Genomic DNA, 12,948 nt, shown 5'->3' on the forward strand with positions numbered 1-12,948 from the left:
TTGGCAGGAAGTACAGAAGACTGAGGGAAATACTGATATTTACCGCAGGAATGCAGTCAGCAGAAATTCCGGTCGAGGAAACTATAGAACAAAGGATCCAATTTCCACAAGAAACAAACTTCAAAGCTGGAGGGGGGAGTTGGAAGGGGAACCTATGCATTAAAAGAGACCCGAAAGACAAACGGCATATTTTTTTTTAAAAACGGGCAGAGCTACAGTATGATATTTAGGAATAAACACCGGTGATAAACTCCAAAGAGGGGTACAGCAGTGATTACTATAGAAATGAGACAGTGGTTATTCTGAGGGTGGAACCCTTCAGGGTTCCGGGTGTAGCAGGTTCTGTCTTGTCACGTTTGGGTCTCACAAGGGCATCTGCCTTACAATAATTTTTAAATTACACATTTGTTTTACACTGTTTTCCATATTTTTAAATGGCTGTTTCGCCTATTTCACAGAGTGAAAGGAAGCTACCTAAATATGCAGCCTCCTGAGCACAGAAACCTCATGTGTCTTCTTCATCGTCATATCCCCAAGGGCTAGACTAGCTCTTGGCACATGGTAGGGACTGAATACAAATTTACAGAATAATGAATGGATGAATGGATGAATGAGACGGTAGCATCACATACGCACCTAAGGTAATATTCTGATTACTATTATAAACTTCAGCAAGGTCATTCATTCCCAAGGAGTGGAAAATTTATCGCGTGCTACAGACGTTGTCCTCTGTAGCTGTGCTGCCTGCTGCTGCGGCTGCAATGACAAATGGGAGCCTCAGAGGAACCAGGCTGGCCATTGGCAGAGTGATGACATCCAATGACGAATAAGTCTTCCCGGCTCCTCACACGTCAGCAGTCGGGCTCTGTGTGCCTCTGTCGCCTGTGGAGCTTAAGGCGATAATAGCTGCTCTAAGCGGCGGGGCTCGTGGGCATTGATCTGGCTGCAGGAAGCCGCCAACTGACTTGTTCTGAAGTCGCCTTGCGGAGCCACACATGCTTTCACTTGGATTACACCTTCATAGTAACTCGGGGGAGAGTTCACGGACACTGGGTTATGTCGTGCTGCCTGACAGTAGTGCCACAAGCCCAGCAAATTAGAACACACCCTCATTATCTCACGGTTTCTTTGGATCAGGAGGCCAGACACAACTTAGTTGGGTCCTCCGCAAGGCTACAGACAAGACGTGTTCAGCTTGGGCTCACATCTGAGGGCTCCGCGGGGGAGGCCCTCGCTATGGAGGCACAGGGAACTGAAGTCCACTAACAGCTATGTGAGCTTGGAAGAGGAACCTCCCCCAGTCCTGGCTGACACCTTGATTGCAGCCTTGCAGAGGACCCAGCTCAACTGTGCCCAGAAACTGTAAGGCCATAAATGAGTGCTGTTTTAAGCTGCTAGGCTTGGGCTAACATTGTTAGTCAGAAACAGATGACTAAAGCAGACAGTGTGGGGAGGAGAGTAAAGCCACCCCCATTCTCCCCCAAAAAGCACATTAGCAATAATTCTCAGAGCAACCCGAAAAGTAGGAATTATTATCTCCATTTTATATAGAAAGCAACTGAGACCCAGAGATTAAGGAACTCCCCCGAATAAATGGAGGAGCAGGATTCGATTTCAGCCGGGTCCTTCTAAAACCCACCCTCTTTTTGTATGTTCACAAAGCTTTAAATGAAGCTTAAAGCTCATGATTGCTTTGTTCACCTTCATGTTAACTTTAAATAGCAGAGTAGAGATAGTCGATCTGCATTTATCCTCCCCAGTCAAGCCTACCTTTTGTACACTAACTCAACGCTGCTGTTGGGGACAGGAGCCAACTTTGGGCTGTAAACTCAGTGCAGGTCTCTTAGCATGCTCCAGGTCTGGAAGGGTGCCGGCAGAGAGAAGGGAACTGAGGAGCCCATGTGACAATAAATCACACGGCAGCTGACCTGGACTGACTTCAGTAGTTGCTGTGAGGCCAAGGCCATGGACTGCCCCGCTGTGAAAGGTCCCGCCACCTGCAGAGATGGAGCAGGCTGTCCTTCTTCCTCCAAAATCAGCTGTTTCTTGAGCAGACAAGGAGCCACGGCATTCACGTACTGAAGATCCAGGTTCAGAATGTTCTGTGGAAACCCTGGAGTTGGGTTTGGCTGGTGGATCTGTCCTACTAAAATTTGACGATTGACTTGAAATAGCAAAATCCGCAGAGGATCAAACTCCAGCCTCTTTGTGAAGGCAGGAGAGCTAAAATATGACCGCGAAACCTGTTGAAATCCAGCTAAGGCCCTACAACAGCCCCTAGCATGCAAAGCAACAGTCGTGGAATCGTTTTCCCCCGAGCTTCACCCACTGGCAGCAACACCTCCAGCCCGAACACATAAAGCACTTCGAGAAAACACTTGGTTAGAAATTCTAGGTATTCAGGTATAACGGAGGAGCAGAAACTGTGAATACCTAGAAGTGTCCGGGGACAGCGATGACCACATCGTCTTCAAACTCAGTCAACAACTGCTTCTGAAGACCTGTTTAGTATTTAACCCTGTGTAGAGTTCAAAGGCACAAGGTGGGGACATGGGGAGGAACAAACAAGAGTTTCAGTCTTAGAAACATGAAGGAGGCATGGACCAAGGGCACAGGAGCAGAGGAAAGAGGACCCCAAATCAACCCGGGGGACTCGAGAAAAGCTTCTCGAGTGGCAGTGAGAGTTGAGGGGACTCTACAAGACCAAGGGATTTCCACGAGGGACAGGCAGGGGAGGGCAACCCAGTCAAGGGACTAGCATGAGCAAGGACAGGAGGAGGCAGGAAGCATGGCGTGGCCGAAGAACTCCCAGCGGTTCACCGTGACGGGAAGACTCTGTCTCTCCGAAGCCTCCAGAAAGCGAGCAGTGATGCCAACGCCTTGATTTTGGCCTTCCGACCTCCAGAATCGGGACACGGTAAATTTGTGTTGTTTTTAGCCCCTGACATCTGCTGTCAACCACCAAATATTGAGCCTCTCTTTGGGGAAAAATGATGACCTTTTTTTGATATTATGTTTTAAGGATAAACTGCATTTATTTACTTTTAAGTCGGTGTTAGTTATACAAACTTGCTTTCATCACTCAGTTAAAGCAGTTCGGCGAGGGACAGGTCCATGTGGGCAGGCCCAGGAATCTGTGTTGTCATTGGCTCTCCACATAATTCTCTAATGCAAATTAATGTTTGAGAACCACTGCCTTGGGGAATAATAGGGCAACCTTTACCCAGGTGGTTTGCTCTCTGCCGCATTTTAGAGTCCTTTCCCTTTCGACTGCTAGCGTTTGCAAGGGAAAGACGAATTAATATTATTTTTAAGAGCATATTACAATTATGAGCGCAAAACCGAGATTTAAAAAAATATATATATAGCTCAAATTAAACCGTGTTTTCTCAAGGATCCAGTTGCTCACTTCCTTCCAATAAAGCAGCTGTTCCAAGCAGACTGCGAATCGGACAATTTCCGGATATCCAGACTGAAGACATTCATCAGAGGCGCTCCTGAATGGCTGTCAAATTTGGCAAACCTAGATCAGAGGAAGAAAAGAAATGCGTAATTCGGCCACATACACAGGAAGTTCAGTATCTACTCTCAACGGCGCACGCACACGCACACGTGCACACACACGGACAGACTAGCCTGGATAATTATAACTAGGAAAATGGAGCTTCCACTTCCAGTAACTCTTTTTTTTTTTGGTCTCAGCCGTTCTCGGTTCTCTCCCTTTCCTGTGATTCTGCCGGTAATGTCAACTTGGTACTTCGTCAACTACCATTTCATATTGTTTTCTCTCTTCACCTCTAGAGCAGACATGCCTAGAGGGTAACAGGTGGCTTTTCCCCATATTTCTACTCCCTAAAGCTTATTAATTCAGCCGTCAACTACATAAACATGCATTCCTGCATGTAAGAGTAGAGAGAACAGACGCTATCCCATGTTGTTGCTTCGACTTCATAAATGTGAGAAATGTAGGCTGCTGATGCTAACACATTATTGGCGGTGTGGGATACTGTGAGGGCCTTCATTTGAACGGGACGCTCAGGCCAGTGGCAAACAATACAGATAGTCCCCAAGCTCGGCAGACTTTAAATTGAACGCAGAAGGCGACAGCATAAGAATTGCATTATGGTGTGAAAAGGGATGGGACCTGAGAAGTGACAGTGCCGAAGAACTGGCACCTAATTTGATCTAACCGTGCAGACAGGTATGGGAGGGCCGCCGCAGTACTGTTTGCGAACTGGATTCAGAGCTCGCCCTGCGCTCTCTTAGATCATCATCCCTGATTGTTGGAATAGACTTATGAGTCATTCTTGACTCTCGATGGTAATAACCATGACTTTGGCTCATTCGCTTCTGGCTATGATTATATGTGAGGGAGAGCGTTGCAAAATATTTACTCTACAGGCACAGAGCTCTTGGCTATCAAGGAAGTCGTTTAAGAAATGATGTGGCAAATACCTTCGATTTAATGAATATTTATGGCGTATCTACTATTTTCAAGGCATTGAGATGGATACAAAAACAAAGTCAATAGTCCTGTTTTCATAGGTCTTAAATGCGAGAGTGTGTGCATATGAGGACTAACAAGTGTGTACACGAATAATCAAGGGATCTTATTCTGTAAATGAAGCTGTAGATGAGAGTATCTTGGATGGGATTATCATCCTGATTATAAATGGAATTATAGATGGAATTATCTGTCCTGATCTAATTTCTTTTAGGCGGGAACAAACAAGGAGCTCAGACCAGTGCGAGGTGCCCTCGAAGCCACAGGTGACATAACCCCCGCAGGTCTGACAATGGCTCTTCCCTTCCCTTCCCATCCCATACTCCCTACCCCCTTAGTCTGACGAAACCTCACTCCTGGTGTTCCCATAGCCTCCGTGCTGACTCTATACATGCAGTTCCCATATTCCATATTGAAATGCTACTTCGCCATGCCCTTTCCACATCTTTCTAATCAGACCCTGAGATCCTGAGGCCTTGGCATTACAACCTGACACTAAGCAACAGTGTCTAACCCTTGGTGGAGACTGTAAGTGTCTGCTGGGCAGGACTGGGCACCCAGTGCAACACAGAACATATAAGTTCTCAATAAAGAATTAGTAGGTTAAATGATGCCACTTTAGAAATCAAACCATCATTCCAAGATATTCATAGTTAATGTACAAAAAAATTACCTGGAGAGGTTGTTGAAAATGAACACCCTCAGAAATTTGGGTTCAGAAGGTCTAGAATCAGGTTCTATAAATTTGTTCTTTAAACAAGCTCCCCAGTTGATTCTAGATTGTTCTGTGCCATACTTTGAGAAACTGCCCTCATTACAGAGCTTCCTAACAAGATGATACTTGTCTTTCCGATTAATTGTATATGTTTATCTTAAAACCCGCCGAGAACCGATTTATACAATTCACACCATCTGACAAACAATGTCTTTACTTCCTAAAGTTGGGTTACAAAATGACTCTATGAGTGGGAATCTTTCGTTCAGATATTATTGGTTAGTCCAGTGGAGACTAGTGCGACGTCTCAGCCCATAAAGCTGCGTCCACGAGCGGACCTGTAGGTAATGCCACGTAGGGCAGAGAGCGACCTGTAGCCAGAGGGAGGGGAGTGGGTATTTTAGAAGAGCTTTAAACAAATGTCATTTGTTTACGAGGGCTAAGGAATAAGGATTTCTCAGGTGACCTCGGAGGAATAAGGATTTTTCAGGTGACCTCAGGGCCTAATTTTCTAAGTCTTGGGTTAACAAAACTTAGCTATATCAATGCCTGCACCCAGAAACCCAGAGTGCCAGGAAACTAAAGGAAGCATTTCTCAAAGTGTCAGTAAATCAATATTGGCTGGAGTCCTAAACAAAATAAATCTTCACTCAGCCCCATTATGATTTCAGAATTATCACAAAGATTTCATGAATAGAGCAGCGTAGTGTCAAGAACGAAAGCCAGTAAACTAATTTGAATTACAGACCTGTCTCCAAGCTGTGGGAGGTGGCCTCTGGCAGCCATGTTGAAGAGAAGGTAATTAACACAATCCATCTTGCGTGGATGGTGCTTTGCAGGCTGTTTGAAATTCTGTGAACCTCTCACCCAGATCCCAGTAACCCTTTGAAATACGCTGAACGGTGGCAGTCAAGAGTATAGGGGGTTCGTGAAGTGAGTGAGAGATGGCAGAGAAATCTCAGTTAGGAACTGAGATCATCTCATGGGCAGTTTGCCAGTTGTTTGGGAAACTATAAGATAAAGGCCTCTTCTAATGAGGGATGTTTTAAAGTGCAGTGCTGTGAATCTATAAAAGCCCTTTACAACTATTTAAAAATTAAAAATTCATATCATTTCCTAAGTCCTGCGGCCTAAAAAATTAATTCTATCTATTTTGGTGTAAGAATCGAGACAGGATGATGATACTATTCGATTTTAGTGTTAACAGAAAATATTCTTCAGGACAATGATCAGGACCTTTCCTGTATATAGTCATGGCTGTCATTACCAGCACAAAGCATTCTGGGATGTCAGATTATGGTCATCTTTGTCCAGACGATGACAACAGAGGCAACACTTACCGAACACAGGTGGTGGCTTCGAAATAGCTGGCAAGGCTGAGAAACAGTGACTTGACAACATCTTGGGTGAGAAAGGAAAATATTTTTAAATGACCAAAATTGGAAAGAAATACAGGAAGTAGAGAAGTCATTTGGGAAACAGTTACTTACAAGCAATAGTCACTACCAAGAAGCATGTGAAGACACTGGCTAATATTCCTCCTAGAAACCATCTGAAATGACAAGATTGATCAGGTTCAGCAAATTAATCATGCATTTCCAATATATGAGATGTTCTTTTAGGTTGACTCTAGACTTAGGATTTTAAGATTTACATGGAAACTACATCAATAAACATAGTGTGGTATTAGTAAAGGATAGAAATATGGATCAGTGGAAGAGAAGAGACAGCCCAGAAAAGACCCACACGGAGACAGTTCACTGATTTTTAGCCAAGATGCAAAAGCAATTCAATGGAGAAAGGATAGCCTTTTTAGCAAATGGCGTCGAAACAATCGTATATCCACAGGCAAAGAATGAGCCTCCACATGTACAAAACACCTTAACACAAAATTTAACTCAATGAGTCATAGACTGAAATATAAACCACAAAAGTCTAAAAGTTCTAAGAAAAAAAAGAGAGAAGCTATATGTCTACAGCTTCACAACCTTGCCCCAAAAGTGTGCTAACCTTCTGGCGTATTGCCAGTGAGTCGAGTGATTGTATTATGGGGTGGATTTTTTTTAAATGAATACCGTCTTCATTGTTTTTGTGTTCAAAATATGAATTATTGAAAGAGATTACAAATAGATACAAAGGAGGAAGGAAAATAGAATAAAAAAATCCCACTGCCCTGAAGAAGCCATTATGAATATCTAATGTCTATCCTTTCAGACATCTCTTTATATGCATTTTTAATTGAGTATTTTAATTTTAAATTATTGAACATTTATTTATAATTTAAAAAATTTAATATTTTACATTTAATTTTAAATTATGCATTTAAATTGACCTTCAACAAATATACACTAAAACATATGAAGTGTATATTTTGGGTTTTTTTTTTTTACATAAGCCCCTGTAATTTCTACCCAAATCAAGTATAGAATATTTCCAGCACCGAATAAGTTTTCCTTTGTCGTCCCTTCCCATGCTATTTCTCCGAAGTAACCGCCATTCTTACATCTATAATAACTGATCCGTTTTGCCTTTTCTTGAATTTTATATATGTATGCAATCATATAGACTCTTGTGTCTGTCATCTTTCACTTCCATAATATCTATGGGATTCATCCATGCTGTTGCCCAAGTGAATCGTTTTTTAACCAATTATTTACTTAAATAACTTTTTCTTTAGAATAACTTTAGGTAATGCAGAAAAATTGTAAAAACGAGTACAGAGGGTTCTCATATACCCCTCACCCAGCTTCCTCTATTATTAGCATCTTGCGTTGCATGGCACACTTGTCACAGTTAAGGAACCGACATCGGTGCGTTACTAGTAACTCAACTCCACACTTCATTTGGGCTTCAGAGTTTTCCCTAATTTATCCATGTCCCAGGATCCCATCCAAAAATACCACATTACATTTAGTCATCATGTCTCCTTAGCGTCCTCCGGGTTGTGACAATTTCTTAGACTCTCCTTGCTTTTGATGACCTTGACAGTTTTGAGGACTGGTCAGGTAATGTACAGAATGTCCTTTGATGACCTTGACAGTTTTGAGGACTGGTCAGGTGATGTACAGAATGTCCCTCGCTTTGGGTTTTTCTCATGGTTACACTGGAGTTTGGAAGATCACAGAGGTACAGTTCCATTCCTATCACATCATGTCAAGGGTACACGCTGTCAACATAACTTACCCCTGTTGATATTACTCTTGGTCATTTGAGGTCATGTTTGCCAGGTTTCCCTCTTCCTACAGTCTATTCTTTGCAAGCAAGTTTCTAATGCAGCTCACACTCAAGGATGGGGAATTAAGCTCCCCTCTTAAGTAGGGAGTACATGGGGAAATTAACCTAAGAGGAATATTACACCAATAAATAAAAGAAAAGTTTCCATGATCACTTAAATTTGGGGTAGCCAAGTTAAATAAAGCTAAACGTGTTTCTTCACTATATTTCACTGTGCCGTTATCATGCGAAAGCACATTATGATCCTCCAGTGTGGGATATGTAATGCAGAATTTTGCAGATTTATTTTTAACCACAGGACACCCTCCCTCTCCTGTTTTTGTTCTTTTGGTCCCATTGTGATCCAAAAATACTTCTCAAACCTCATAATTATCTGGGAAGCTTGTTAAAAAAAAAACACACAAAATGATTCTCAGTAGATCTAAATTAGTATCTCAAGGGATGGGATCCAGATTTTGCACTTAAAAACACAACTTCTTTCAGCGACATGAAATATTAGACCCTCAAGAGGCAGGGCTTGAAAGCAAGCAGCACTTGCTGACCAGGGGGCAAGGAGCACAAAGATTTCACTCTTCTGTTTCACTGATGCAACAAATATCGACGAGCCCCTGGCACTGGGGGTATAGTCGTGAAGGAGACACACACGTCTGAGCTTGCCTTGTTCCGGGGAGAGACAGATCATTAACATTTAAACAAGTGAACACACTATAGGTCAGGGAGTGACAAGTGCTCTGAAGAAAAGTAAAGCGAGGTATGTGTGACAACAAGTGGTATGCTGTTTCTACAGGGTCGTCAGGGAAGGGCTCTCTGATGATGTGACACTGGAAAAGATTCCAGAAAGAAGGAAGAGCATAAGTTATGAGGCTTTGTGGGGAAGACTGTACCAGGCAGAGTAAACAGCAAGCGCAAAGGCCCTGAGGCATGAGTGGGGCATAGCACAGAAGAGATGTGATCGTTGACCTGGAGACTTGGGCAAGAAAAGGACAGGAAGGACATGCTGGGCAGAGGGTAGAACGGAAACATGCCTATAGGTAGGCAGGAGCATCATGTGCTCTGAGATGCTGAGTGGGCATCCCTGGATCAAACGCTTTGCGTTAGGATATAAAAATATAACGGAGAACTTGGAGTCCCAGTCAAAGTGCCTTTGACCTCTAAGCAGGGGTATTTAGACTCTATCTGCAACAGAGAATCACTGAGGATTTAAATAAAGGGTGATACATGGTAAACTCCAATTTCTAGCAAGATACACTGGCTTTTGTATGCTTTGTGAGATGATGGGAATGGGGAGGTGACAGATAAAGGAGCACTTCTCATGGACAGACAAATGAGCAAATTTTAACCACAGAGCTACCTAAAAATGCTTTGCAGGATAAGACAAGTAAATCATCCATCAATTACAGCTTCATTAATTATGAAACATCACTGCATGAAAATAAAACGCGGATTACCTCGCACATGCAGAAATGATCAAACATGCAGCAAGTAGAATCATTTGAAGGGAGACCTCTCCCAACAAACTGGTTTCTAAAAGGAAAAATAAAAATAAATGAATTAGAAATCACTGCTGATTAATCTTAAAACAGCAAAATCGTACTAAAATTTCTACATACCAAAAACTAATTTTCAGATATATGTCAGCTCAAACAATTTGTCACGAGTAACAAGATAAAATTATCAAATATTAGAAAATTTCTGCAAATAATTGGATATCCTGTCATTAGAAATAAACGATCATGCTATATAAACAGTATTGGGCTTGCCTTTTACCTCAATGCTAGAGAAAGACTTTGTTGAGTTTTTGCTAATATCAGACATCTACCTCTGATGATGATGATGATGATGATGATGATGCCTAAATTTGTAGCATGCTTTATAATTCACAGAGCTTTCATATGTCAGTTTGAAAGTATGAGATGAACTTTCATAAATCGGTTCATTTGATCAACACAACAAACCTGTGAGATAGGAACCATGATCGTAGTTTTGCAAATGAGAAGACCGAGACTGAGAAGAATGAAGAAATTTGATCAAGGTCACACAGCTACGAGGGGCCAGAGCCAAGATTTAAAAACCGCGCCGGGCTAGAACATCATGTTTTGCCTGCAATGGGGTGGGGAAAGAGCATTGCAACTTCGCATACTGGGAATCTCTAAAGGGCACCAAACAGAACATATATCATGAACCGCTGGGCCTTGGAAAACTCTTTGCTATCAATAAATATATAGCAGTGCTTTCAAGCCACAGTGGAAATGACTGCAGATTCTCCAGCAGCGATAAACATGAGTTAAGCCAATCATGACCCTGAGTATTATTCTCATCACCTAAAAAAAATCAGAGCTGGTTTGACGATTACCACATAAAGATTGAAGGGAAAAGTGTGAACAGATCTCAACTTAATTTTTCCTGTGTGCTTCGGAAGTTCAATTTTGCAACAGTTGTTTAAAATTTGGAATGACTTCCGCTATGCATGCATTTATTTTTGCTACTTATGTTATTGAGTCAGCACACAAGACCTACTTAGTCCATCATGTGGATGGGATACTGAAGACTGGCCGTGTCAAATATAGTAGCTGTGAATGATGTCGCCTCAAATGTACAGTATTTCATGTACATTGTGAATTAAATACGTGATCATGAGTTCGATTGAACAATCGACCATCCTTCTGAAGTGTGTTTCTATTCTTAGCCTCCTCTGATTTCATGTGGAATTTGAAAACCATTTCCTCACAGAAACAAGTCCAGCTTGACAAACTCACTAGAATTAAATATTAAAGGCTTACTGAATTTCAGTTTAAGTTCTACAAAGGTATGACTTAGGTGATTTTGGATAAGGTGTTTATTGATTCAATCCCTCAGGAGCCATTTCTTTAGTACCTATTTTGACTTAGCTCAAGTGTAACCTCCTCCAGGAAGCCTTCCTTGACTCTTTCGACTCTGCCTTGGCCCTTAGCCGTGATACGTGGCTCAGGCATGTCTCCACCAGCGCTCTTTCACAATGAATTGAAACTGATGTTTTATTTCTCTCTATCCCCCACTGGACTGCAAGGTCACTAAGAATACTAAGTTGACATCTATGGTGGCAGTGCCTGTAATTTCCTTGGGGAATCACCTCTTCCTCTTTCTTTGTTCATGGTTCAGGCACAGAGACTGATTCTCCTCCCAGCACTGGGCCCACTCCAAACCATTTGGAGCTTCACATACTTGTTGACAGCGTGATTGGTTTAGCCAGCCTACTCTTCCAGAACCAATGAAACTGGGCTTCTTGTCATAACTCCAGAAGGCCGCGATCTCTTTCTGCTGAACTGGAAACTGGAAAATTGTAGGCACAGAGCCACTGAGAGCCACCATGGAGTAAGAGCTTTTTAAAGTATAAAGCTGACACAAAAGAGAAGAGACAGCAGAAATAGACTCTCAGACACCTGAAATTCTGCCTGGAGTTTTCATTAATGTGAAACCCACTTTGAGTTGGGTTTCCATCCACTGGAACCCAAAAAGCCCTGACTGATAATGATGATGTCCTGTACGCCTATATTGTTAGCACATGGAACATCACCTGGAACAGAAATGCACACTCAAAACCTACATGTGAAGGAGAAAAAACAATCAGATGGAGACCTTGTCCGCCCAGGGCTTCAGAGCCAGATGAGGAGGAGGAAAATATTTCCAACAATGACAGATGCAGAGTGCTAGGGAATTATGGGGCAGAGTGCTACCTCCCCCAGCCAGAAAGGGGCAGAAGAAGCCTCATAGAAGTGGTCTTGTTTGATTTTGACCTTGAAGATGGAATTGGGATCTTCCGGGACTAGTAGGTGGGAGACACATTCCAGACACAGCAAAGAACACATACGAAGGCTTACTTGACCTGTCTGAACTTGAGTATTCTCATCTGTAAATCGGAGATAGCACACTTAATTGGCCCCTCACAGTCATGGAGCCCCTGCTCTGTACCAGGCATTATGTGGGCAGATTGAAATCAACAGATGATTAAAACGTAGTGCCCAGCCTCAAGGAGCTCATAGCCCAGCCTTGTAGACAAGATGCAGAAGTAAACAGGGAACAGCAGTGCAGGAAATGGGCATGAGAGACGGGAGCCCTGGGCGCAGAGGAGCACAAAGAGGGGTCACTTAACATCCTCTCCCTAGGAGGGCAGGGTGGGCTCCCTGGAGGAAGTGACTATGGACTCTCAGTAGGTGTTGATCACCCAGAGACAGTAAAAGCTGCTTTCCTGTCATATCGCTACCTCGAAAAGGAACTAAAAAATCCTTTTAAATATTGAATAGCTGCACCGAGAATAAATAAAGCAGGGCATATTGGTCTTTGGGAGTAGAAGAAGAGGTGGTCAGTGAAGTGAATGTTCATGGTTTTGCGTAGGCCAATGAAGAGAAGATATTTTTCCATTTAACTTCAATCTTATGTAATTATATCTTTATTTATATACATATACATATATATATATTTTAGTATTTTGTACATATGGCACATGATGTCAAGTGCT

At 42.5% G+C, this 12,948-nt stretch overlaps 1 protein-coding gene across 2 annotated transcripts in view; it reads right to left on the reverse strand.

Annotated features, from left to right (window-relative positions):
- Window positions 1-3,369: 3,369 nt before the first annotated feature.
- TMEM71 (transmembrane protein 71) overlaps window positions 3,370-12,948 on the reverse strand; it is a 35,477-nt gene continuing 25,898 nt past the window's right edge. For both annotated transcript variants that reach the window (XM_039845889.1, XM_039845888.1), the window contains 4 exons: window positions 9,902-9,977; window positions 6,710-6,771; window positions 6,560-6,620; window positions 3,370-3,523 (listed from right to left, as the gene is read on the reverse strand). In XM_039845889.1, the coding sequence (XP_039701823.1) occupies window positions 3,406-3,523; window positions 6,560-6,620; window positions 6,710-6,771; window positions 9,902-9,977 (317 nt within the window). In that variant the 3' untranslated portion in view covers window positions 3,370-3,405. The remainder of the gene's footprint in view (window positions 3,524-6,559; window positions 6,621-6,709; window positions 6,772-9,901; window positions 9,978-12,948) is intronic.

Source organism: Pteropus medius, unplaced genomic scaffold (genome assembly GCF_902729225.1).
Source record: "Pteropus medius unplaced genomic scaffold, Ma_sr-lr_union100, whole genome shotgun sequence".
Lineage (NCBI taxonomy): Eukaryota > Metazoa > Chordata > Mammalia > Chiroptera > Pteropodidae > Pteropus > Pteropus medius.